Source organism: Chiloscyllium punctatum, chromosome 22 (genome assembly GCF_047496795.1).
Source record: "Chiloscyllium punctatum isolate Juve2018m chromosome 22, sChiPun1.3, whole genome shotgun sequence".
Lineage (NCBI taxonomy): Eukaryota > Metazoa > Chordata > Chondrichthyes > Orectolobiformes > Hemiscylliidae > Chiloscyllium > Chiloscyllium punctatum.
The window spans coordinates 64,075,526-64,102,773 of record NC_092760.1 but is presented as its reverse complement, the minus strand read 5'-3'; the positions used below and the strand labels follow the sequence as shown (position 1 = coordinate 64,102,773).

The 27,248-nt window shown below is 39.9% G+C and overlaps 1 protein-coding gene across 3 annotated transcripts in view; it reads left to right on the top strand.

Annotated features, from left to right (window-relative positions):
* The window catches only part of syt9b (synaptotagmin IXb), a 99,967-nt gene that overhangs the window by 24,092 nt on the left and 48,627 nt on the right, over positions 1–27,248 (top strand). For all 3 annotated transcript variants that reach the window (XR_011963753.1, XM_072592547.1, XM_072592546.1), the window contains exons 2-3: positions 10,568–10,919; positions 14,139–14,682. Coding sequence is in view for 2 of the 3 variants with exons in the window: in XM_072592547.1 (XP_072448648.1) it covers positions 10,568–10,919; positions 14,139–14,682 (896 nt within the window). In the remaining variant the exon portion in view is untranslated. The remainder of the gene's footprint in view (positions 1–10,567; positions 10,920–14,138; positions 14,683–27,248) is intronic.

Genomic DNA, 27,248 nt, shown 5'->3' with positions numbered 1-27,248 from the left:
ATATCTAAAAATCAACATTGAGAGGCCGCAAAAAGCAAATGTTGCAAAGTGTGCTCCAGCAACAATGAGCTGAATTTACTGTACTCTTGCATATGTTTGATAAAGATCAGTGTTAGTTGTCCAAAGGCAAAGAAAAAAAATATATAATATGCAACAAATACTTACAGAGAGCAGTCAGCAGGTCAGTGATTGACAAAATGTTTAAAAGTGAAAATGAAGACTTTTCTCAGATTCTGAAGTGTTTCATGTCTTTACAAACACTTTTAAGGAAATCATTAGCAATTCCAGCCTCCTGTCTTGTTTTCCAATCCTTGCACCAACCTTAGTGTTTGGACTAGGAAGCCATGCTCAGTAAACTATAATAGATTTCACTGGTCAATAAAAATATGTTTCCTGTTGGCAGTGGTTGAATTTTTCCTTCATTCTGTACATTAAACTTCAGCTGCATCTCACTGCAGTGATGTGTAGACAAATGATTGAATGTGGATGTCCATAACATGTAGAGTACCTAATTGGTACCAAATTGCAGACGTGGTTAACAATTGCAGAGTGGTAACCACCATGCTGAGCTTCAGTCTCCTCAGGTATTGTGTCACTGTGTCTAAGTAGCTGATATATCACTTTAGCTCAATTATTTTCTTGGCAATTTTGGGTTGTAATTCAGGAGCTTTTGTTACTCCATCGCCTCTATCCTTATGTACCTGCAATAAATTCAATAATGGCTGCTTCATTTGTGGTATATGGGCCTTTTGTCAAAGCCAACACATGTTGCCCATTCTTAACTGCCCTTGAGAAGAACCACAACCAAACCAGTGTTGATGAGAGTTTGCTCGTTCGAAACTCTTTCACCCATACCCTAGCTCCAGCAACAACAACACGTTGCTTTTCTATAGCGCCTTTACCTTCATCAAATGTGCCAAAACACTTCATTCAGTGTGACTCATCTTGCACCATTGTTGATCTACATTGATTCCTGATCCATCAAATTTATATTTGTCATTGCGAAGTTTAAATCTTTTTGTAACTTTGTTCTCCATATTGATGCAATCTTCTTTTGTGCTACAGAGTTCTTTTCCCTAATTATGTGTTACAACATTATTGTTTCTGGGTGATAATTATGTAAAAATCGGCTGCTGCTCTTACATTACAATAGTGACTACAATTCAAAAGTACTTCACTGGCTATCAAGCATTTTGGGAGATATGAACATGCAAACATATGAATTAAGAGCAGGAGTATGTCTCTCAGGTTCTCAAGCCTACTTTGCCATTCACTAAGCTCACAGTTGATCTGATCATTCCTCAATCCTGCCAATAACCTTTCACTCTGTTATTTATCAAAACTCTACCAGCCTCTGTCTCAAAGAATTTTGCTTCCAGCATCTATTTGAGGAAGTTCCAAAGATGCATTACTCTATGTGAGGAGAAAGAAAAATGCTCCTTACTTCTGTCATAAATGGGTGACTCATTCAGAGAGATACTGAAGTGGTGAAAGGCACAGCTTGGACAACAATAACACCAAACACCAAGGGACATTTACGCAATTTACAAGTTGAAACCCTGTACTGTTCATATGCAACAACGTGAGAGAAAGTGAGGACTGATAAAGGGCTTATGCACAAAACACTGACTCTCCTGCTCCTTGGATGCTGCCTGACCTGCTGTGCTTTTCCAGCACCACACTTTTTTGACATGTGCATTGAATACAAAAGACATATAATACATAATATTTTTAAAATTATAATTGTATATACAGTTTAATTTTGATAATCCTATGAAAGTGAATACATTTAAATGGAGATTGTAAAATTACCAATTAAACCACATACTCTTCTAGTTGATGTAAAGATAACAATCTCTCCCTCAACATCAGCAAAACTAAAGAGCTGAGCATCGACTTCAGGAAGCAAGGAGGAGGGTTCACCCCTGTCTGCATCAATAGTGATGAGGCAGAGATGTTTGAGAACGTCAGGTTCCTAGGAGTGATGATCACCAACAATCTGTCCTGGACCACCCATGCTAATGTGACGGTCAAGATAGGCACAACAATACCCCTTCTTCCCCAGGAGGCTAAGGAAATTCAGCATGGCCATAAGAACTCTCACCATTTTTATAGAAGCACCATAGAAGACATTCTACCTGGATGTATCGCACCTTGGTATGGCAACTGCTCTGCAGAACTGTAAGAAACTACAGACAGCTGTGAGCACAGCCCATACAAGCCAACTCCCATCCATTGATTCCAACTACACTTCTCACTACCTCGGAAAGGCAGCCAACACCATCAAAGAGCCCTCCCACCCCAGTTATAATCTCTTCCTATCTCTTCTGTCAGGCAGAAGATACAAACACATGTACCAACAGGTTCAAGAACAGCTTCTTCCCTGCTGTTATTAGACTCTTGAATAAACTTCTCAAATTTCAAATCAAATGTTGATCCTGCTTTTTGTGCACCTTCTTTGCAACTGTAACTTTATATCCCTCAGTCTGTTCAATCACCATATGATCTTTGTATCATGCGATGTCCCTGCACTGCATGCAAAATAAAGCCTTTCAGTGTACTTAGGTGCATGTGGCAATAATAAATCAAATCAAATCAAATTATTTTGAAAGAATATAAAGTTAATCATGCATGAGGTGCTCAGCATTGATAGGAAAAGATATCAGGATTAAAAATACTGAAACAAGACCAATAGAAAGCTTCAAGGGACTTCACAGGAGAGTTATGAAACATGGGCCACATAAGTAAACAATAGGAAAAATGAGCAAATCTTTGGTCAAAAAGGCAGGTTCAAGCACCTTTTTAAATGAAGTTAGAGGTAGAGATGTGCAGAGGTTTAAGGCAGGAATTCCCAAAGCTTTAGGGCACAGCAGTTGGAGATATAGCTACCAAAGGTGATGTGACTAAAATCGCAGGCTCTCAGAGGCCAGATTTGGATAAGCACACGAGGGAATGAAGGGATAGAATATAAAACATAGAACAATACAGTGCAGTACAAACCATTCAGCCCTCGACTTGTGAAAACAATCTGAAACTTCTATCCTACACTATTCCATTTTCATCCATATGTTTATCCAATGACTATTTAAATGCCCTTAAAGTTGGCAAGTCTACTACTGTTGTAGGCAGTGACATTCCATGCTCCTAAAACTCTCTGAGTAAAGAAACTACCTCTGACATCTGTCCCATATCTATCACTCCTGAATTTAAAGCTATGACCCCTCGTGCTAGCCATCACCATCTGAAGAAAAAGGCTCTCACTGTCCACCCTATCTAACCCTCTGATTAATTTGCATGTCTCAATTAAGTCACCTCTCAACCTTCTTCTCTCTAATGAAAACAGCCTCATATCCCTCAGCTTTTCCTCATAAAACCTTCCTTCCATACCAGGCAACATCCAAGAAAATCTCCTCTGAACCCTTTCCAAAGTTTCCACGTCATTCCTATTATGGGGTGACCAGAACTACACAATACTCGAAGTGCAGCTGTATCTGAGTTTTGTACAAAATTTGAAAACAAGAATGAGAATTTTTAAAACAGGATGTTGCTGACCCACAAGTCAATATAAGGCTGTGAGTACAGTTGAGATGCATAAGTGGGACATGGTGCAAGTTGGCTCAAGCAGCAGAATTTGGTGCGGTCAACTTTAAGGGTGGAAGGCCAACCAGGAAAATATCAGAACAGTCACACTGACAAGTAATAAATTCAATCTAAACTCTTTAAATTTCTTTTATCAACATCTTTTCATGCTCTCTTCTTTCAAGCAGATCTGAATGCTTTAAGTGTATAATCCTGTTGGTGTGGTTCTGTAACTGCAGAATGCAACACCAGCAACTCATTCATGAAATGTAACATGCCTTAACACATTCTATTGGCCTTGTTTCCCAGCTGTTCATGGGTACTTTTAACCTGACACTTTCTGCATCAATGCATCATTAACTTTACATTCTTTCAAATAGAAGACTATATGGATTGATCTGTAATGATACAATCTCCATTCACTTTTGGAGGGATGATCAAAATTAAACTTATGCACAATTGTAATTTTTAAAAATATTACATATTGTATGTATTTTGTATTTAATAATAAAAATTATCTTCATTTAGAATGGGTGTTGTAGCATATGAACAGTCAGGGTTTCAACTTGTATACTGATTTTTTTTCTCGAAAAATGTGTCTGAAACTTAATTTTAACTTTAACATTGATTAATAGGGAAATCTATGATTCACTTAAAATTGTTTCTCTTAAAGTTGCAATTTTAAAGAACACAACCATCACTTAAAATAAAGACGTATTATTTTATAAATGCTGAAACAAATTATTTCGCTTTGTGAAAACTCATTCAGCATCAATATTTAAACATAGGCCATTTTAATATGCATCATGTAAAGCAATCCAATAAAATTCTAATTATAATGCTATCAAAACACAAATAATGTATCATACAACAGCGTGGGATGTGAACTTGTAATCTCTGGAATAATGATCTCAAAATGTCACCACAAGGCTGCAACTTCTGTGCTTCCAGATTGACCCCCAGTGATCACAGTGCTCATGTCTGAAAACAAAACACACATCTGTACTATTTGCTTTGAACTGTTGTGGTGAGATTTGAACTCAGTTGTGTTTGATAGCCCAGATTTTACATTCACCATTGAAGGAATAGTCATTCCTCTTGCTTTTAGTAACCCAGAGGCTTTGTATGGATACTTGACTGGCAACTTGTCATCATCAGGATTATGATATAGCATTCTAGCATCTACAGGATACCTATTATTTGAGAAACAACATACCTCTTTAACCAATCAATGTTTAAGCCTATTATTTCATGATTCATCTCAAGATCATATAGAGAAAGCAGAATTAAGATAGGATTAGCAAAAATGAAATTGAGATAAAATAAACAGAAAATTGTAGTTTTAAAATATGTAATATTTTACAACACTGATAAAATTGAATTTTCGTGGTTGATTAGATTCCCTACAGTATGGAAACAGGCCCTTCAGCCTAACAAATCCACATCAACCCTCCGAAGAGTAACCCACCCAAACTCATTCCCCTACCCTATATTTTCCCCTGACTAATGTAGCTAACACTATGGATACTTTATCATGGCCAATTCACCTAACCTGCACATCTTTGGATAGTGGGAGGAAACCAGCGCACCCAGAAGAAACCCACACAGACACAGGGAGAATGTGCAAACTCCACCCTGACAGTTGCCCAAGGTGGGAATCAAACCCAGATTCCTGGCTCTGTGAGGCAGTAGTGCTAACCACTGAGCCACCATGCCACTCCAAACTACCTGTGCCGGCTGACAGGTTGTTTGGAAATAATTTAGATTTAGCATGTCATTTAAAAATGTCTCAACTCATCTTTTTTCTGGCATGTTTAGCTTGTAAGAGCCCCAGATTCATGCTACTTCATGTGTTTGAATGCTGTCTCTATTAGTGAGGTACCAATGTATGAAGAAATATGGCAAACACATTAGTGGTTTCTGGAACTGTGTTTTAACTTGCATATACATGTATATAATAAAAATACCAGGTGCCTAACATTGTTTTATTCCACAATAATGATGACAACCAATCACTTTAACATTGCAAAATCTAGACTTGTTCATTTCACTTTCCAATCCAATTGGATTTATCTTTCTGTTAAACTCATCGCATAATGGTAGTTTTACAGCGTTCAACATTGCAATACTAGTTAATTTTGACAAGGCACTATAAAATATGTATTTTTGCCAAAGTGGCAGACAATAAATGGATGGAAGGAGTCAGTGCCGTGAGATTATTGGTACTGCCCCTGAAAAAGCTTAGCAATTAATAACTTTATAAATCATCTTATTAGAGCTTCAGTTCCACAATTAATCTATTGTGATCATTTACACCCTCATGCAAACTGGAGTTCTCAGGTGATTTTTTTCAGTCTAGCCTATGTACCACATACAATAATAGGCATATCCCTCCTTTGTCCTACAGGGATGGGTTTAAGGTGCAAGTTGCACAATGTCTTGTGCACATTGACTCAAAGCAAATTGAGATGCATGTGGAAACATAAAATGGCAAAGTCCACTGGGAAGGGTGAAGTTTTAAGACACCTCTAAAGTTAATATGTATTTGTACAAAATTTCATTTGACGCTTGCTTCTTAGAGGATGATAAGAAACCAAAAATCAAATCACTCTAAAAGGAGAAAACAGCCAAAGATTGTCAGCTAAATTCTCCTATTGACAGAATACTATACTGCTTGAAGTTCAGTGAAAATTGTTTCTTGTTTCAATTCATCAAAAACTTGCATCTATATAGCACCTTTAACAAAACATCCTTAAGGCACTTCAGAATGCAATTTGACACTGAGCCTCATCGAAACACATTACGGCAGATGACCAAATTCTGTCCAGTATGTTTTAAGGAGTGAACCAAAGGAGGTAAAGAAGGTACAGAGAGTTCCATGGAAGGTTTTCCAGACATAGAGCCCTAATTAGTTCAAGGAATAATTGTTAATGCTGGAGTAATTAAAATAGGGGGTGGTTTAAGAAGTCAGAATTTGTGTGCTCAAATATACGCTTTGTTTCAATGTGACTTCAAAGATATATAACAACATTTCAAATGATTAGTTGAATCATTTTCAAATGAATCGTTTCATTGAGAAATTGTTGCCAATGGCAGGAGCATTGATAACTAGAATAACTCAGACAACTTGGAAGCTTGTAAGTTTTTAAAGTAGAGAATCCAGTTAGGTCAGCAAACATAGAGGTGATAACTGAACCAAACTCAGTGTAAAAACACAGGTAGTAGCGTTTGGGATGATCTCATAATTTTACAGAGATTGGATATGGAGGCAAGCCAAGAATGCACTAGATAGTCCAGTCCACGAGGTATAAAATATTAATTTCTGGAATCAAATGTCCCTTACTATATTTTCAAACTTTGAAGATGTGTTTATAGAGTCCTCTGAAAATATTACAACTCTGGTTTCTTGTCACCACTTCCTTTGCTACAACAATGGTAGTAGTCTCTGCAGCCATCTAATTGTAGAATTTCCTCTGTAAAGCTCTCCCATTCTCATTCCCTTTGCTATCAGCTATATTTATATTGTGCCCTTTTTAATGTGTGGCACAATGTCAAACAACATTAGGCACTAAGCATAAGGAGATGAAATTACATACTTCTGTAACAAGTTTTCATTGTATGTTTAAAGGAGTGAAAATTAAAGCAGCTGGAGAGGTTTAGGGAGGAATTTTCAAATCTTAGGGCTCAATTATAAAAGCAGCCATAGTAATGATGTAACTAAACAGGGGCTAAGAGAATGGGCCAGAAGTAGAAGACTGCAATGATCTTGCAGTGTTGTGGGTTTAGAGGGGATTACAGGTTTGAGGAGAAGTGAAGCCATGCAGGAAATTGAAAACCAGGATGAAAATTTGCAAGTGTAGCTCAAAACCTAACTCTCACCAAACATGTGAGTTACTTGGATATTGGAATAGAGAGTAAAATTTCAAAATTTGTCTATGAAATCAAATCTGGAAGGGCAATGAGGATGATATTAACCCAACTATAACAACGCAGATTGATTCAACAGAATGGAGAGAGAAGTGAGAGATAGAATTTATTACAAAGAACTGGGAGGTGATGCATTTGGCTGAAGGGACAGAGAGAGGCAACATGGACTCAATGGCAGAATTCAAAACAGTGTACAGGAATAGAGGGAGCATTCAATGCACATGCTTGAGTCTTTGAAAAAGATGGCAGAACATATTGAAAGACTGGTTAGTAAAGTATTTGGGATCTGAATTTCATAAAAGACTTTGTTATTTATAGAAAGAAGGGAAGTTATAATTATTTTTTAAATGTTACGGCGGGTTAGGCCAAATGGAGTATTGTATCCAGTTCTAATCATTTCACATTAGAAATAATATAATGGCCCTTGATGCAAAAGAAATTCAACAGAATGGTTCCATGGGTTCAGGAATTTAGCTCTCAGTTTGCGGTGGAAAAGCTTGGGGTTGTTCTCCTTTAAGCAAAGGAGATTGAGAGGAGATTTGATAGATATGTATGACATTTGTTCACATCAGCTGATGGTATGAGGACAAGGGAACACACATTCTAAGATTTTCAGCAAGACGTTCAGGGGAATGTGGGGAAGAATATTTTTACCTGGTGATTGGCAATCAACTAGAACTTGTTATCCACAAAGGTGGTAGAAGCAAACTAGCAATGAGTTTAAAAGGAAATTGTAAGAATATTTGTAAGAAATAAACTTATAGGGCAATGATGCAGTTTCTGGTTTCTGTGTTAGCCTATGTAATATAGATCACAGACGGTCTGATTCTTCTTGCAAGCCAGCACGTACTCGAGGGTCCAAATGGCCTCCTTCTGTGCTATAAATTGCTCAGTGACTAAGCATTTGTGATCTGCTTCATTATCTCAGCATTTATCTCAGTGTCAACTTTTATCAGATACTGATTTTGCGAAGCACCTTGGGGTGTTCTGCTACATATAAAACACTTTATAAGAGTTCCAAACAGCTGTCATTGTTTTATGTTACTATTTATATGGCGACACTGTTGAATTTAAAATAAATCATTAAAAGCCCTGTGCTAAAATAGAAGGAGAATGTCAGAGAAATTTAATTGTGTGCTCAGTCACGAATATCAGCAGCAATAATTTCTGGGCGATGGACTCGGTTTAGTTCAATAGTAAACTTAAATCTGTATTTCTCAGAATTATTTTCCTTTTGTCTTCCTCGTGTATTTTGAGATGTACAATAAAGTTTGGAATCACTAGGAGAATTTAATTGATAAACTGTTACTATTGACAGGAGTGTTGGTAGCCAGAGGCCACAGATATAAAATAATTGGTGAATAAACCAGAGTAGGTGATGAGAATTTTTGTAATTATGTGGGTGAGTTGTGATCTGCAATATGCTGCTTGACACGATGGTGGAAGGAGATTCAATAGTAGTTTCAAAGCAGGATTGCATATATTAGTGTGGTAGCTTCAGCTGCAATTGATCATCCTTGGACAATAAATTCAAAATTATACCACTTTTCCAAAGTAAAGTTTCTGTTCAAAATCATTTGCATATTTCCAAATACAAAATCTCCTGAAGCCAGCACGATCAGACAAGACTTAGGAAGATAACCGTGTATTCACCATACACTATTGCTTAATGCATTCATGAGTTGTAACATGTTTCAGTTTTCAGCTGAAAATGGGGTCACCACCAAATCTAAGCAAAAATAATATTCATGTTCACTATCTGGGGGTAGCCTGATTTTTAAGTAAATGAAAATGGTTTTAGAAAACCACATACAACTTTTCAGTAGCTGTAGTGTGCATTAGGGTATATGATGAAAATCAGTCTTGGATGGTGTGTTTTGCTTTTGAGAGAATTTGGGCCAATTTCAGGAAATTGGCCAAATCGCCATTTGGTCACTTCTTTTTCAGCAAAATAGGTTTGAAGGAAAAGTATTTTCAGGACAATGTGGAAAATGAGTCCAGGTAGTTAGGATGAAGTGGCTACCTGCTGCCAACACAACTTATCAAACAACATTCTACACTGCAGTCAGACCAGATTCTAATTAGGAAATTAACTGGATCAATTTGCTAAATGCTGTGGCTACAAGAGGAAGTCAGAGATTGAGAACTTTGTGCAGAGTAACTCCTTTCTCAAGTCCCCAACATGTATTAGCAGTGCTGCCTTACAGCACGAGGGATTAAGTTCAGTTCCAGCTCTGGGTGACTGTGTGGAGTTTGCACATTCTCCCCTGGCCTACATAGGTTTCCTCTGGGCACTCCGGTTTCCTCACACTCTCCAATGTTGTGCAGGTTAGGTGGATTGGCCATGCTAAATTGGCCTGTAGTGTGCAAGTTAGGTGGATTGGAGTAACCATGGGAAATGCAGAGTTATGGAGATAGGATGTGGGACCATCTCTGGTTGGGATGCCTTTCAGAGTGTTACTGCAGACTGGATCAGCCAAATAGCCTTTTTCTCCACTTGTAGGGATTCTATGATCTACAAACCATAAGTCAAGCATGTAGTGGAACATACTTCACCTGCCTGCACCAACAGCACTCAAGATTGTATTCTATCCAGAACTTTAGACACATCTGGCAATCTTAAGTATTTGCCCCGTCCTCCACTGTGGACAATGACAGCAGTGTGTACCATCTGCAATATGCACTGCAGAAATTCATCAAAGGTCCTTTGACAGGACCTTGCAAATCTTATAACCACCATCACCTAGGAGAACAAAGACAGCAGATATGTGGAAAGACCACAACTCCAAGTTCTCCTCCAAGTCACACACCATCCTGACTTTGGCCCATATCACTGATAACAGCAAAAATGCAAGAACAAAAGCATGGATCTTTCTTCCTAACAGATTTGTAAATGTATCTACACTACATGCAGACTTCAAGAGTTCAAGGAAGTGGCTCAGTATTGCCTACTCAAGGGAATTTGTGGTAGGCATTAAATGGCTCATATCCCAAGAACAAATAAAAATATGATTCTAATGAAAAGAATGCTCCAGTTATGACTTGTTTCTTGTTTTCTCAGATATTTCCATTAGTCTATTGTCACTGGTGGTGACTGCCTGTGGCCTGGCCCTTTTTGGAGTCTCACTGTTTGTTTCCTGGAAATTGTGTTGGATCCCGTGGCGAGAACGCAGTGAGTCATCCAACCACAAGGACAGTCAACAGGATCAGCAGCACTACACAGACAACGAGATAGATGGGCATGAGTACAGTGAGGACTTTATGACTGAACCTGCCTCCTACCCAGAGTCAGCGATGAAGATCAGCCACACGTCCCCTGATATTCCTGTGGATGTCCAGTCCAAGAACAAGGAGAATTGTGCTCATAATATGCGGATGCATCGGCAAGTAACGGAGCCCACGTCATCTTCCAGGTCAGTGGTTCTTGAGGTGGGAGAGAGACATATGCAAAACAGAGTCACTCACTGTGTTTGGATTCTAAGATTGTGGAAGTTAGTGATTTGTCAAAGTCCCAACAATTTGTAATTTAGAAATCAGGTTCCAGTTGTTATTATCGACTGCTGAGGTAACCTTTCAAATTTCTTAGGATTAATTAATCTCCAGAACACATATGCAAATTACATTCAAGAAGTAAGATTATAGTGGGCAACACCACAAAGATTTTTAATAGTTGCTTTGCAGATTTATCTTGAAAATGTTGACTATGGGGTTCAGTAGGGGGGACAAGACTCTCTCTGCTATTTTGTGCAGATCGATCATGAAATATAAAGAGGAAGCACAGTTCACATCCATCCTGCTTCCAGCCCCATGAAACAGCAGCCATATACAAATAAATCATTCAGGGCCAATTTACCTTGTTAAGAACCCAATTAACCCCACCATTGCACTGCCCATATAATAATATGGTTGGCATATTATTGGGCAAGAATGAGGTTTGCAATTTTGTTTGAAAGTGCAGAAAATGGCAGCAATAAAGGGGTGTGTTATGTCTTGAGAATGTATTTTGACCTTGGGGGGAAGCATCCGGGGAAGATAGTATCCCATCTTCCTCCTACTTGCAAGTTCTTTAGGATCCACCCCCTTCTGTGAATTATCAATAAGCCCAAGCCAAATTCCACTGGACTTCAGTTCCATGGAAGCCAGATCCATGGACCCTGAAGATATGAGGCCTACCTTCAGCCTCATCAGCATACCCTGTTCTTTGGTGTTGCTGGTACTGTTGGAGCTGCTGGTGAATCAAGTGGCCTGGTAATTCCAGAGAGTGGTCCTTCCTCCCGCTGAGAGTCAGAAATCCTACTAATGCCTTATTAAGTCTGCTCATGGTGCTTTTGAATGTCTAGTTGGCAGGCTACCAACCTTTCTTGCAGCAATTGAGACATCCACACTCTTACCCCCATGCCCATAATTTTTCACCATTTGATTCGGTCTAGAAACATTGAATGGATCAAGAAAGAAACTATTTACAGTTTTCTTCATTGACTGAGAATGGACATTGGCTCATCAAAGGCAATAATGTTGAGGCAGGATGGTTCAAAGCAGGAAGTGATACAATAAAGCCTTCATTGGATATGTCCAATCAAATCTGGTAGCATTGGTTCACCATGCAGATGAATGGGAGCGGTCTAAAGGACACCTAGAAGATTTTTTAAAGTTTTAAACTTAAACACTAGCATATATAAATATTTAAAATCAAATCGAATAGTTGTAAGTTCAGACAACAAAGAAATCTGGTCATCAACATTTTCATTGACTGAACTTAGACAAATCCCTGGTGAAAGGTTGGATATTTTATGTTCCATTTGTGGATGGGGGGTGGGTGGGGTAAAAGGGATTGTGCTGGTAGTGGCCACACTCTATAAACCTGAGATCATCACAAATTCTACCTGTGTCCTAATTCGCACCAAGTCCTATTACACCTGTATTCACTCTCCACGCTTCAGGCTCACTTCCTTTATTCCTGATTAAGGGCTTTTGCCCGAAACGTTGATTTCGAAGCTACTTGGATGCTGCCTGAACTGCTGTGCTCTTCCAGCACCACTAATCCAGAATCTGGTTTCCAGCATCTGCAGTCATTGTTTTTACCCTATAGTGGCTCCCTGTTAAGCAGCACCTTAATTTTAAATTCTTGTTGTTATTGTCAAATGGCTCAAGGGTATTGCCCCTCCTTTCCTCCCTCTGCATTCTCTTCCATCCCCACAAACATCTCAGATATCTGCACTTCCCTTATTCTGGTCTCATGTGTGTTGAGATTGTTTTCATGACCTCTCTTCCCTTGCTTGAGACCCTCTTTAAGATCGACTTCTGTCATCGTCACTAATATCTTATCCTATCACTTGGGGTCAAAATTTGTTTGACGATCCTGCGATGCACTTTGGGATGCTTTACAACATTATGCGTGTTATATAAATGCAAATTGTTGTTGTTCAATGGCAACTATGCTGCAGATTTTTCTCAAGGGCAATTAGATGTGGATAATAAATGCAGGACCTTGCCAGCAAAGATCACATTCTACAAATGAATGGGGAGAGAAAAAGGTTGTGACATGGGCATATGGTAGTTGGAAGAGTCATGGAAAAGCATTCAAGGGACACTAATTAAATGATGGAAGTTACATTTATAATGATCAGAAGCCTCTGCTGTCCTGAGGTAGACTGCAGTTTTCTGAGAGCCCCATGTTACTACTTTGGAGAACTTTAAAGATCACAAGACACTCTTTGAATAAAAGCAGGGAGTCCCCTGGTGATAGTTTGTTTCTAAATCAATGCGTTTGACCTTTGATTAACCTTTGAAATGGCCTAGCAAGCCACTTGATTACATCAAAATCCCTCAGTAGCATAAAAGGAAGGTGCACCGTCACTTTTCAGGGCAATGAAGCGTGGTTGACAAATACTGTTCTTGCCTGCAATGCCCGTACCCTCAGTGATTTTATGTTTTTTAAAAATACCGAAACCACTTAAAAAAGCAGGGCATTACTCTTTCCTCGGCCGCAGCTGATAAAATTGGTGTTGCATATTTTGACCTTGTACGAAAAAGGGATAAATACCTGAAGACATTTTCAGAGCTATGCATTTGGTGCATGTGTGGGATTGGGAGACAATAATGGGTAGCATTTTGAAAGAGCTGGCACAGACTTGATGGGTGGAATAGGTGAAAGTGAGGACTGCAAATGCTGGAGATCAGAGAGAAGATTAGAGTGGTGCTGGAAAAGCACAGCAGGTCAGGCAGCATCTGAGAAGCAGGAAAATCGATGTTTCGGGCAGGAGCCCTTCATCATCTCATTCCTGAAGAAGGGCTTCGGCCCGAAATGTCAATTTTCCTGCTCCTTGGATGCTGCCTGACCTGCTGTGCTTTTCCAGCACCACTCTAATCTTGATGGGTGGAATGTTCATCTCTCCTCTAAGATTCTATCCAAGAGAGTTAATTAACCAAGAGAGCATTTCCGATCAGAATGAAAGTAATGTGAAATAAAAAATACTGTTATGGACATGAAAGCATAAATATGCCATTCAAACTGTCATGGGATATCTATGATATTGATGGGCTGAATGGTCTTCTCATGTGCCATTATGATTCTGTGACTACGTAAAATATGTAATTTTTCACTGAATAATAATAATAATCTTTGGTTGCAGACACAATTCCATAAGAAGACAGTTAAATCTTTCCAATCCAGACTTTGACATCCAACAGTACCAAAGGCAGGAAAAGCCAATGGACATTGGACGGATTAAACCTGAGTTGTACAAACAGAGGTCAGTGGACACTGATGATGGACGGAGGAACAATCGTACATGTGGCAAACTTAACTTTGTGCTGAAGTATGACTGCGACTTGGAGCAGCTGATTGTCAAAATCCACAAGGCTGTCAACCTGCCTGCCAAGGACTTCTCGGGAACATCCGATCCTTACGTGAAGATATACTTGCTGCCAGACCGTAAAACCAAACACCAGACTAAAGTCCACCGCAAAACTCTCAACCCTGTCTTCGATGAAGCCTTCCTCTTTTCTGTGCCCTACAACGAGCTGGCCAATCGGAAGCTTCACTTCAGTGTCTATGACTTTGACAGGTTTTCCCGCCATGACGTGATTGGCCAAGTGGCTGTTGACAATTTCCTCGACTTGTCTGAGTTTCCTCGAGAGACCATGCTGTGGAGGGATATTCTACATGTCACTTCGGTAAGTGTAACCAAACTCTTGAATTTGGTGCTAAAAGTCTAGACCCGATTACCTAAGTTATGCATCTTTCAAACATATATTTAAACAAGCGCATTGCTTCAAGGATGTGGAGATCAATGGCATGACTGTCTTTAAGACCATATTTTTGCATTGCCAACAATCTCCACATTATGGTAATAATGCCAGAAGTGGTCCAAAAATCATGAGCACCATCATTGTACACTGTACTTCCCAGTTTTGTGGGAAAGAGGATGGGGTTAGAGCATGCAGTTAGCCATGTAAATCTTCAGCTACCTGCACAAAAAAGTTGGATTTTAGTAGACTTCGAGTGTGACCCCAAAGTGAGCAGACTGGAGCTGTTAAAGAGCACATCTGAACGTTACTGATTTATTTGAATAGTCAATGTAACCTTTTCAAGATACAGGTTAGTTCTTTGGATCTAGTCCCCAGATACATTTGGGAGACGAAAGGCACCCTTTGCAGCAGGTCAGGTGCCATCTGGGATCATTGAAAATAGTCACAAATGTGCATAAAAAGTGCATAATCTCAATTCTATCAAGTGCATTGGAACTTACAAAAGACCAGTCAAAATTAACCGTCGGATACCTGTCAAGTGCATAAAGAGAATTTGTCAAAGGACCTGTCATTGGGCATATTAAAGGGAATTGTCAAGAGAACCTGTTAAAGGGAGTTGTCAAGAAGACAAGGGGACTTGTCAAAAGGCACTGTCAGAAGTGATAAGAAAATGGAGCTGTCTATCTGTCAACACATTTAAATGTCCTGTCCTTTAAATCTTTGTTTGTAATGTTAAAGAAAGAGATTGCTTGCTATTTTAAACTATTGACATAAACTGGAGATTAGTTGATTAGGACTGCATGGCTGATTTCAGAATCACCCAGTAGGATGCCTGCTATTTCACAGGGATTGTGCACTTAGTCATAGAGTCGTACAACACAGAAACACACCCCCTAAACCAGTTTGTCCATGCTGATCAGATTTCCCAAAATACCATTGTCCCATTTGCCTGTGTTTGGGCCATATCCCTCTATATCTTGCCTATTCACATACCTGACCAAATCCATAGCTCAGCAATTAATGCTGAAGCTCCTCTGGGATTATTCTTCAATACCAAAACAAACCTTTCAAAACGAATGAAATGTTGGCTCTTATTTAGTTGAATGAATGTAAAAGTGAGATTTTATTATTCATCACTTTATCAATGTTGTGAAGACAACAGACACAAGTCTTCTCCAAACTCACTTCTACAACAGACAATTAAGCCAATTATTTGCCATGAGAGAGAGGCTCTGTATTATGAAAAATTTGCTGGAAATGGATTGAAATCTCAAGTCCTGGCTCCAAAATGACACTTCCCATTTTCACATGAGACAGATTGGAGGAAGGGTGGCTTTTATAGATTTAAGTTTTACAGATGGGCATTTAAATTATGTGATACCTCCAATGAAGTGAGGTTTTGGCATCATTGTAGCATAGAAGCCAAATATACACGTTAGACCTGCTAAGAGCATGTCTGAACTTTGTGAGTTTGATTGAGTATTTGGGGTACCCCCTTGGAAAGGTAAGATATCACGATATCATGAAACACTTTGGGATGTGGGGGTGCAGTGGTAAGGATCATGTTTTTGAGATGTCTGATATCCATAAAAGGGGTCAGATATAATTTGGGATTGTTCAACAGTAGAGAAGATTTTGCCTAAAAACTCTGTAAAGCTAGAATGAAAATTAGCAATTGCAATATTAATTTAGAGAAAATTATCTTTATCTCAGCTCTAGATGGGGCCTGGGCTTTGGCTCAATGCAAGGTTTGGATGAATTGACATGGTAGTTGTAACAGCAAAGGCTGCTGAGTGGTGGAATAGGCTTTATGGTCATCGCTCGACACATCATTGCACATTAACAGAAGTATGACAAAATGGACCATGGGCATGGGTGAAGGTGCAAAAGCTAGCATGAGTAAATGAAGACCTTGGGGTTACATTTGGCATACAGTGTCTGAGTGGTTTTGTGGGTTGGGTGGAGTACCACTGACTGTCATTGCCATTGGTTGGCATCATTGGGAATGTGTGCAGGCATAGGCGAATGATGATGGATGAGAACTGATGGAAGTTCCCTGCTTTATTTTTAATTTTTTTGAAGTTTGGATGCAGTGTTGGAACCCTGAGGCTGGCCTTTGATCCAGCCCACCTCTGCAGCTGGAAACATCCTCAGTTCTTCCAAGGTGTCCTGCTTCAACTTCCAACAAAGCTCAATCCCACAGACTAAAAAGCTGACACCCAGGCAGCCATTTTCAAAGGCCAGGTTCATGGACCTGGGGAAGGCTTTCATTTCTGCACACTCCACCCAGGAGCAAACATCCAGGCACAGGTCCCTAACTTCCCTTGGGATGCATATAGTCTGAAGCTTGGGTGCATTTCAAAGCATGAATATCCACAGCTTTATTTGAGGAAATTCAATTTTCCTTTATACTCCATTTTCCTCCAGCCTTTGTTGTGGGTCAGGAATACCTATCCCTTCTGAGGTCAGGCTCTCCATTTTAAATGGTGTGTAAAAATCACATTTCCTCCTGCACACTATTTTCATCTGGTGATGTGTGGTTTTGGATGCCCATTAAAGTAACGTCTAAGAATTTGTGAAGAAAATGAAAACGATGCTGAAGAATCTGGAACATTTTGTAAGGTGAGTGTAAACTGTTTCCGTACCTTAAAATTCGCATTGAGATGCGATATTACAATATAGATGTAGTTCAGGCAGTGATTTATGGGCTTGACTTTTGAAGATATATTGGCCCTCGTTACATAACTTTTCAATGGAGAAACTGCCACGCAGCAGTGAAAAATGGAAGAAAATGTCTTGCCAACCTGTATCATCATGTTTTGAACTGTAATTTAAATGATGTGACAGGTATAGCTGATGAGAAGAAATCTGCTGTTGATACTTGGAAGAAAAAGAACCATCTATATCCATCCATTGATTGACATTTTACTTTGAAATTGAAATAGGCACCTTGTATTCTTTCCCACTCAGACAGTTCTCCATTGTTTGGACAGCTGTGGCTATTCTGAATACTTGGTTGGGTTTTAGTATGAATTGGATTCACCACTATGGGTGTTTCATTCAGTTGAAAATGAATGAAGTTTGTACTGTTGATTTAGTTTTTGGTTTGTTGAAATAAGCCATTAGGATTAAGTATACTATAAGCTATTTTTATGCAACTGAATGTGTTTTTTTTTCAATATCCATAATAATGTGCTTGTGGAGGCTATTGTTAGATGATTAAAGGTTTGCATTTTTTCCTAAGGAATATGAAATATTTTCCATTCATACTGCATTGATCTCAGGCTTGTCCCAGTGGGACTATATCAGTAGGATACATGGGGTGAATGGAGGTGGGTATGGGGTGGCAGAGTGGACCGGGGTGGGGGGAGGTGGTGAAGTAGGTTATGAGATGTGAGGTATTGGGGGCCTTTAAACAATATTGGGATAATTATTGTTATTTCCAAGTGTAAGATGGACCTTCTCACCAGCAGACATTTGCAACCATATTTCCTGCTGCTATGATTCACAGCTGACAAAGTGCACCATGAAGCTACAACCAAATTGAGCAATCTTACTGAATGTTTTGAGAAGGTAATGAAAAAATTATGGAATGGTAATGTAGTGGATGCATTTTACTTATATTTTCAAAAATATTCAAAGAGTACTCATTATTGGCTAATTAACAAGATCAGGGAGAGCAGAGTCAAGAGATAAGTGACAGAATGGGTTGCTGGTTAACTTCAAGTTTGTAGGCAGAAAGTGGGAGTATGAGTTGAGATAGCACATAAGCCATTGCAGGGCATATGGATGAATGAGAGGTCATAAGTCGGCACTAAGTTTGAATGGGGCTATAGGGTAGTTATTCAGAGTGGCACAATGTGGGATGTGTTGTTGGACAAGAATCATAACTATGCCCACTGTTGTTCACAATTTATACAAATAATTTGGGCTTTGAAATAATAAAAAAAATTTCTAAATTTGCATATGGCCTTAAACCAAATGGTAATGAACAGTTAATATTGAGGAGTGCTGTGCCAATTTACGGGACAATATTAATAGACTAAAAATGGGGAAATGATTGATTTGTAAAGTTCAACATAGATAAATGTGAGATGGCACATTTTGTTAGGAAAAAAAGGAAGACTCACTTTATTTGCAAGTCACCATAAGACCATAAGACATAGGAGTGGAAGTAAGGCCATTTGGCACATCGAGTCCACTCCAGCATTCAATCATGGCTGATGGGCATTTCAATGCCACTTACCCACACTCTCCCCATATCACTTAATTTCTTGCAAGGTTAAGAATTTATCAATCTCTGCCTTGAAGACACTTAATGTCGCAGCCTCCATTGTGCTCCATGGTAATGAATTCCACAGGCCCACCACTGTCTGGCTGAAGAAATGTTTCTTCATTTCCATTCTAAATTTATCCCCTCTAATTCTAAGGCTGTGCCCATGGTTCCTAGTCTCCCAGCCTAACGGAAACAAATTCCCAGGAAATGTCCAAATTCTACCCTTTCTAAGCCATGCATTATCTTGTAAGTTTCTATTAGATCTACCCTCAACCTTCTAAACTCCATTGAATACAATCCCAGGATCCTCTGCTGTTCATCGAGTGTTAGACCTACCATTCCAGGGATCATTCGTGTGAATCTCCGCTGGACATACTCCAGTGCCAGTATGTCCTTCCTGAGCTGTGGGCCCAAAATTGGACGCAGTATTCTAAATGGGGCCTAACCAGAGCTTTATAAAGTCTCAGAAACATATCGCTGCTTTTACATTCCAACTCTCTTGAGATAAATAACAACATTACATTTGCTTTCTCAACCATGGATGCAAGCTGCAAGTCAACCTTTAGAGAATCCTGGACTAACACTCCTAGATCCCTTTCTTCTTTGGCTTTATGAATTTTCTCACTGTTTAGAAAATAGTCCATGCCTATATTCTTTTTTCCAAAGTGCGAGACCTCACATTTGCTCGCATTGAATTTCATCAGGCATTTCTTGGACCTCTCTCCTAAACTGTTTAAATCTTTCTGCAGCCTCCCCACCTCCTCAGAACTACCTGCCTGTCCACCTAACTCCGTATCATCGGCGAACTTCGCCAGAATGCCCCTAGTCTCTCCACCCAGATCATTAATATATAAAGTGAACAGCTGCGGCCATAACACTGAACTCTGTGGGACACCACTTGTCATTAGCTGCCATTCCAAAAAAGAACCTTTTATTCCAACTCTCTGCCTTCTGTCAGACAGCCAATCTTCAATCCATGCCGGTAGTTCACCTTGAACACCAGAGGCCCTCACTTTACTCAGCAGCCTCCTGTGACGCACCTTATCAAAGGCCTTTTGGAAGTCTAGATAGATAATATCCACTGGGTTTCCCTGGTCTAACCTACTTGTTACCTCTTCAAAGAATTCTAACAGGTTTGTCAGGCATGACCTCCCTTTATTAAATCCATGCTGACTTGTTCTAATCTGACCCTGCACTTTCAAGAATTTAGAAATCTCATCCTTAATAACGGATTCTAGAATTCTAGAGGTTAGGCTAATCGGCCTATAATTTTCCATCTTTTGTCTTGATCCTTTCTTGAACAAGGGGATGACAACAGCAATTTTCCAATCATCTGGGACTTTCCCTGACTTCAGTGATTTTTGAAAGATTACAACCAATGCCTCCACTATTTCTTCAGCCACCTCCCTCAGAAATCTAGGATGTAAGGTACAAGTCTAGGTAGGTAGAAGAACGAAGGGGTTTTGGAGTACAAATACACCAACCAATAAAAGATTCACCACAGGTTAGCAGGATCATAAAGAAAAGCAAATGATCTGATTTCATTTTGAGAGGTTTAGAATTTAAGGGAGTCTTAGTTTTGGTAATTACCAAATTTTCCTATTTCCCTTGCTTTACAAATTCATAATTGTAGTTTCTCTAAAGCGGGCTATCAAAACAGTACATTCTAATTACTATTGAATAAAGCCCCAACCATCTTCATCTGAGCACCTCGGATCACATGGTCAGTGCCAGTCTCAGAAGCAACAACCACATCCTGAGAATGGACAAAAGACAAAGCTGGAATCTAACCAGAATGACAACTTGGTTCATTGAGGCTCTGTACAACTGCATCATGCACCTGTACTACATTCTTTCTGAGAACTGTTAACCCACTTAAAAATAAACAGCACTTAAAAATAGAATTTTGAGCTTTCGTCTGTTAGCTTGATGTCAGATGTTCAGACCTTGCAGATGTCAGTGTTGAAGCATGTGAAACTGGAACTAAGATCCCATCAGTATAAGCCTGACCCATTTTGTAGACTCTTCCTTTTTATCCCTTGGTTTATGTAGCCCAATTACTAGCACTCAACCACCGCTTGTGTGCAGAATCTGGAGTATGTTTGTGAAGTTGCAATTGTGAAAGATTGTTGCCTTCAAAAAAGCATACTATTAAATCAATGAGCTTTCGTGGAAATGATGCATTTCCTGTCAGCCTGGTTCAGTAACTGTATCTGAAAAGCTATTTAGCTTGCATATCAGTTTCCATCCTGAAATGTTGTACCTAAACTGAATGCAATTTTATGACTGGTTAGGGTGGTAGTTCTGCTACCTTTTGAGCAGAATATACTGATTTCAAACCCTACACCAAAACTTGAATATTTAATTCAGTGTGATTCTGCAGCCACAAGACCAAGGGCTACATTGTCAGAGGGTTTGGTATTGGCTGAGACATTGACATTGATGCCTTCCTGTTACAGGTGAATACTGAAAATGCAGCCAGAAGGACTTAATATTTCAGACTGCATTAACACTGGCAACTTCACTTTAAAAGCAATTAATTGATTGTGGCATTGCTTACAGAAATCAGCAGCAGTCACCTCTAAGTAAGCAGATCAAACTTTGACAATATTGTAAGTTACAGTCTAGACTGACTCTCCCAGTGCAGGTTACAATGAGTGCTGCACCATCAGAGACACCATCTTTCAGACAAAATGTTAAACCAAGACCTCATCTGCCTTCTCAGATGGGTGGAAAATACTCCATTGCACTATTTTGAACAGAGATCTCGCCTATTGTCCAGAATCCCAGTATTTATTCTTCGATCAACATCAATAAAAAAGCTGATTTATCTAAAACTGCACCTCTTTCACCTCCTCCCACCCTGCCTCCTTTAAAAACGCCATCCCTTTTGCAATTCCTCCGCCTCCACCGCATCTATTCCCAAGGGGACCAATTCCACCATAAAACATCCCAGATGCCCTCCTTCTTCCAAGACTGCAATTTCCCTTCTCACATGGTCAACGATGCCCTCCAGCGCATCTCCTCCATTTCCTGCACCATTGCCCTTGAACCTCACCCTCCCAACACAACAAGGACAGAACTCCCCCCCACCCCCCCCATCCTCACCTTCCACCCCACCAACCGCTGCATACATCACATCATCCTCCGCCACTTCCACCACCTACAAACAGACCCCACCACTAGGAATATATTTCCCTCCCTATCACTATCAGCATTTCGGAGAGACCATTCCCTCCGCAACTCCCTTGTCAGATTCACACCCCACTCCCAGCACCTTCCCTTGCCACTGCAAGAAGTGCAAAACCTGCACCCACACCTGCCCCCACACCTTCGTCCAAGGCCCCCAAATGATCCTTCCACATCCGACAGAAATTTACCTATACTTCCACAGATGTCATCTACTCTATCCTTTGCACCCGTTGTGGTCTCCTCTACATCAGGGAGACAGGACACCAATTTGTGGGTCATTTCAGACAACATCTCTGGGACACCCGCAACAACCAACCCTACCACCCTGTAGCTGAACACTTCAGCTCTCCCTCCCACTCTGTCAAGGACATTCAGGTCCTGGGCCTCCTCCGTCGCCAAATCCTAACCACCCGATGCTTGGAGGAATAACATTCATCTTTCACCTTGGACCCTGCAACCACACAGGATTAATGTGAATTTCACCAGTTTCCTCATTTCCCCTCCCCCCACCTTATTCCAGTCCCACGCCTCTAACTCAGCTCTGCCCTCTTGACCTGTCCATCTTCCTTCCCATCTATCCACTCCATCCTCCTCTTTGACCTAGCACCTTCTCCCCGACTTTCATCTCCCTATAGCATTCCCAGCTACCATCCCCTTAGGCTCACCCCATCCCATTTACCTCTCAGCCCCTTTGTGCGACTAGCCTCACTCCTGATTAAGCGCTTAAGCTCAAAATTTTGATTTTCCTGCTCCTGGAATGCTGCCTGACCTGCTATGCTTTTCCAGCACCATATTCTCAACCCTTTTGCATTGTGGACAGGATTATATATTATTAAAAAACTGACTTACTATAAAGTGCTTTAGGATATCTTTAGTCCATAAAGATGCTATATAAATGTAAGTCTGGTTGCCTTGCTGTCACAGCCCTGCATCATTTAGAATATTTGCTTTTCAATATCATTGACAATGTGGTAAGAGATCTTTGTTTCTTCTATTAAATTGCTTCGTAGTATTACTTTAATTTGGAAACCAGAAAAACATTTGAAATCTGTTTTTCACTCCATTAATATTGCTGGTCCTGCCAGATTTTTCACTCCGTGGCTTCAGGGAGAATAAAGACAAATCCAGCTGCGAGCTCATCACACCTGCCTCTGCAAAAAGCATCTTCCTTTTAAAAATGGGGTCAGCTTGCCTTAAGGAGCAGCTGCAGCATTCTGAGCTGCACACTGTTCAGTACACCATCAGCTCTGAACAGCTTTTTTGTTCTGTCTTGCTGTACTCTCCTACTCTACAATCCCCTGAGATCTGTTCTATTCCAATTTTGGCCTGTCTTGCAACCCAATTTCCATATGGCTTCAGCTGCCTTGACCCTCAGCTCTCAAATATCCTTCCTAAACCTCCTTACCTCTCTTCTTCTGCCTCCTGCTGTAGGTCACACCTTAAAACCGGCCTGTTGACCAAGCGGTGGTCATCTAATCTAACATCTTGTTATGTTAAAAATCACACAACACCAGGTTATAGACCATCAGGTATTTTTTTGAAGGCACTCCAAATAAACCTGTTGGACTATAACCTGGCATTGTGTGATTTTTAATTTTGTCCACCCCAGTCCAACTCTGGCACCTCCAAATTATCTTTGTATGTGACTTCCTTTCAAAAGTTGTTTGACAATTGCTCCTGGACAGTGCCTTACAATGTTTTACTATAGTAAAAGTGCCCTAAAAATACAAGTTCTTGTTGAGGTGTATTTCCAATGGGGTTTTTTTTGCATTAAGAGCAGGGTATTTTCTTAATGTTATATAATAGACATCACTGCTGTAGATTGTCAGAAAACAAATCCTTATTTATTTAGTGACCATCTTTGATGTGTCACTGAACTTTGTGAGCCTCCTCACACTTTTCTCCATCTATTTGAGTCAGTTCTATGAGCTTTGGAGCTGCTGAAAATACTGATGGATGCCTTATTCCTACTCCTGCAGTTCTACATACTCCTGTGTTCTGAAGGATACTCTTTGAAAGCCAGGATGACCTGAGGGCATTGAGCATGCATGGAAATCAGGATTGGGAATTATGACTATAGTGAAGTAATTATGAAAATTGTGCCCCAGTGTTCCCACTGCATCACTTGGTGAAAGCTTGGAAGGTTAAAGAGAAGTAGAAACATTTGCATTTCTGTAGCATCTTCCACAAATACAAAGCATTTTATGGCTAATTAAACACTTTTAGAGTAATGTAGGAAAACCAGCAGTACATTTGTGCACAGCAATCAAATAATCAATCACAGGATCGTGGTATTGTTACAGTACAGAGGGAAGCCTTTCAACCAGGATCTCTCAATAACCATCTCACATTCTCCTGCCATCGCTCATAGCCCGCACATCCTTCCCTTTTAAATTGCCATCCAATTTCCTTTCGGATTTTTTAATTAGACCAGACTCCATCACATTTTCAGTTAATGCACTCCAACCCTAACCACTCGTCCTGTGAAAATAAGACCAAAAGATCTAGAAACAGTAGTCGGTTATTTGTACCATCAAGTCTGCTCCACTATTCAATGAGATCATGGCTGCCCTGTTAATCCCCAACTACAATTTCCTGCCTTTTCCCTATAACCCATGACTCTTTTACAAATTAAAAAGCCGTCTACACAAACAAAAAATAGAACTGTGGATGCTGGAAATAAGAAACAAAACAGACATTTTTGGAAATTCTTGAAGAAAGGTCATGGGACCCAAAACACTAACTCTTCTTTCTCTCCACAGATACTGCTAGACCCACTGAGATTTTCTAGCAATTTCTGTTTTTCTTTCTAAAAATCTGTCTCTGCCTTGAGTAATCTTAATAACCAGTATTGACTGTCCACTCAATAAAGGAGCTCCATAGATTCACTGCCCTCTGAGAGAAGAAATTTCTCCTCATTTCTGTCTTAAAAATGCCTTCTCCCACCAGGGGAAAACAACTTTTCCATATTTACCCTGTCAAGTCCCTTAAGACTCTCATATGTTTCAAAAAGGTTGCCTCTCATTCTTGGTCAATGAAATATGGAGCTGGAAAAAACACAGCAGGACAAGCAGTATCAGAGGAGCAGGAGAATTGATGATTCTGATGCTGCTTAACCTGCTGTCTTTTTACCAGCTCCATATTTTATTGACCCTGCCACTCATTCTTCTAAATTCCAATGATTACAGGCCCAAACTACTCAACTTTTCCTCATAAGACAGTCCCTCCAAATCCTATCAAACAAGTGAACCTTCCCTGGACTGCCTCTAATACCAGTGTATCTTTCAGTAAAAAAAGGCATCTAAAATGGGGTGGCATGGTGACTCAGTGGCTCAGTGATTATCACTGTTACCTCACAGCACCGGAGACCTGGGTTCGATTCCCACCTCAGGTGACTGTGTGTGTGGAGTTTGCACATTCTCCCCGTGTCTGCATAGGTTTCCTCCAGGTGCTCTGGTTTCCTCCCACAATCCAACGAGGTGCAGGTCAGGTGAATTAGCCATGCTAAATTGCCTATAGTATCAGGAGTAAATATAGGGTAGGGGAATGGGTCTGGGTAGGTTACTCTTCGGAGAGTTGTTGTGGACGTGTTGGGCCAAAGGGTCAGTTTCCATACAGTAGGGAATCAAATCTGAAACTGTTTACAGTATTCCAGCTGTGATCTGACTGACGCCTCCCAATGTTATACAGCCCAATCATGTCCTCCCTCAGTCTCCTTTGCTCCAAGGTAAGTAACCCCTATCTATCTAATCTCTTTTCATAACTATATCTCTCCAGCCCAGGGATCTTCCTGGTAGGTCTTCTCGGCAACGACTTCAATTACTCGTACTTCCATACATAGGATCAACCTAGTGAAGCTGCTTAATTTAATACAAGAGCCCTGTGTATTTTACACAGAAAGAAGATCTACATGTCCTGCACCTGTTTCAGTGGAACAAAATAGATGACAGTCATTCTCAGGTTTATTGCTCAGGGCAACACTTCAATCAGAGTCAACCTGCCACACTTAAATTTATACAAACCTTGGCACTTAGCTGTCAGTCTCATCAAGCTAGTGCATTTTCCTTGACAATACCTCGATCAATCAGAGTCAACTTGTCAATCAAACAGGTCATTCTTCTCATAAAGGGCAAAGGTGTTGGCTCCCATTATCTTGATATTCTTGCAAATTGCCTTGATGTGTGCAAGGCAAAAACTTTAAGAAAATGGGTCTTTTAACAACATGATTCAAGTTCTGTATTTCCACATGACTAAATATATATTATACTAAAATAATGTGTGCTTTCGTGCAATAGACCATCCATTGTTCAGAACAAGAGGTTCTCGTTTTAAACAACATCAAATGATTTTCCTTGCCAAATAGATCTCTGCAGAGAAGAGGCAGTCAATCTAACAGCTGGATCTAGTTGTCCAAAGATGTGCAGCTTAGGTGAATTGGCCATACTAAATCTCCCATAGTGTTCAGGAATATGTAGGTTAGATGCATTAATTAGGGGAAATGTAAAGCCATAGGGTAGGGAAAAGGGTGTGGGTGGAATGCTCTTCGGAGGGTCGGTGTGGACTTGTTCGGCCAAATGGCTTGTTTCCACACTGTAAGGATTCTATCTAGTGCCATAGTAGACTATGGCGAAGATCCATCATACAATAGAAACATCTTCTTTGTGTCTATTTATTCCTTTAAAAACTTTAAAGGAACCTTTCAGATCATTTCTTAATCTCTTCTTCCTAAAGACAAAAGATCCAGCCTCTTAACTTTTGGACAGCTGTTATTTCTAGTATCATTAGTGTCAATGATTTTGCACCTTTTCCAGTACTTTTATATCCTTTCCATTCCATGGACATCCGAACTAACCACAATACACTTAATCAAGGTTCTCAAAATTTGATACCATGAGCAATTAACCTCTCTAAATATCTAATAGTCCTAAAGAATTTATTTTCTGTTTGGGTGGCAGGCAATATTGTTTCAGTGGTCTGTAATATATTTCTCATAGTTTCATGTCAACTGACATCAATTAACGTT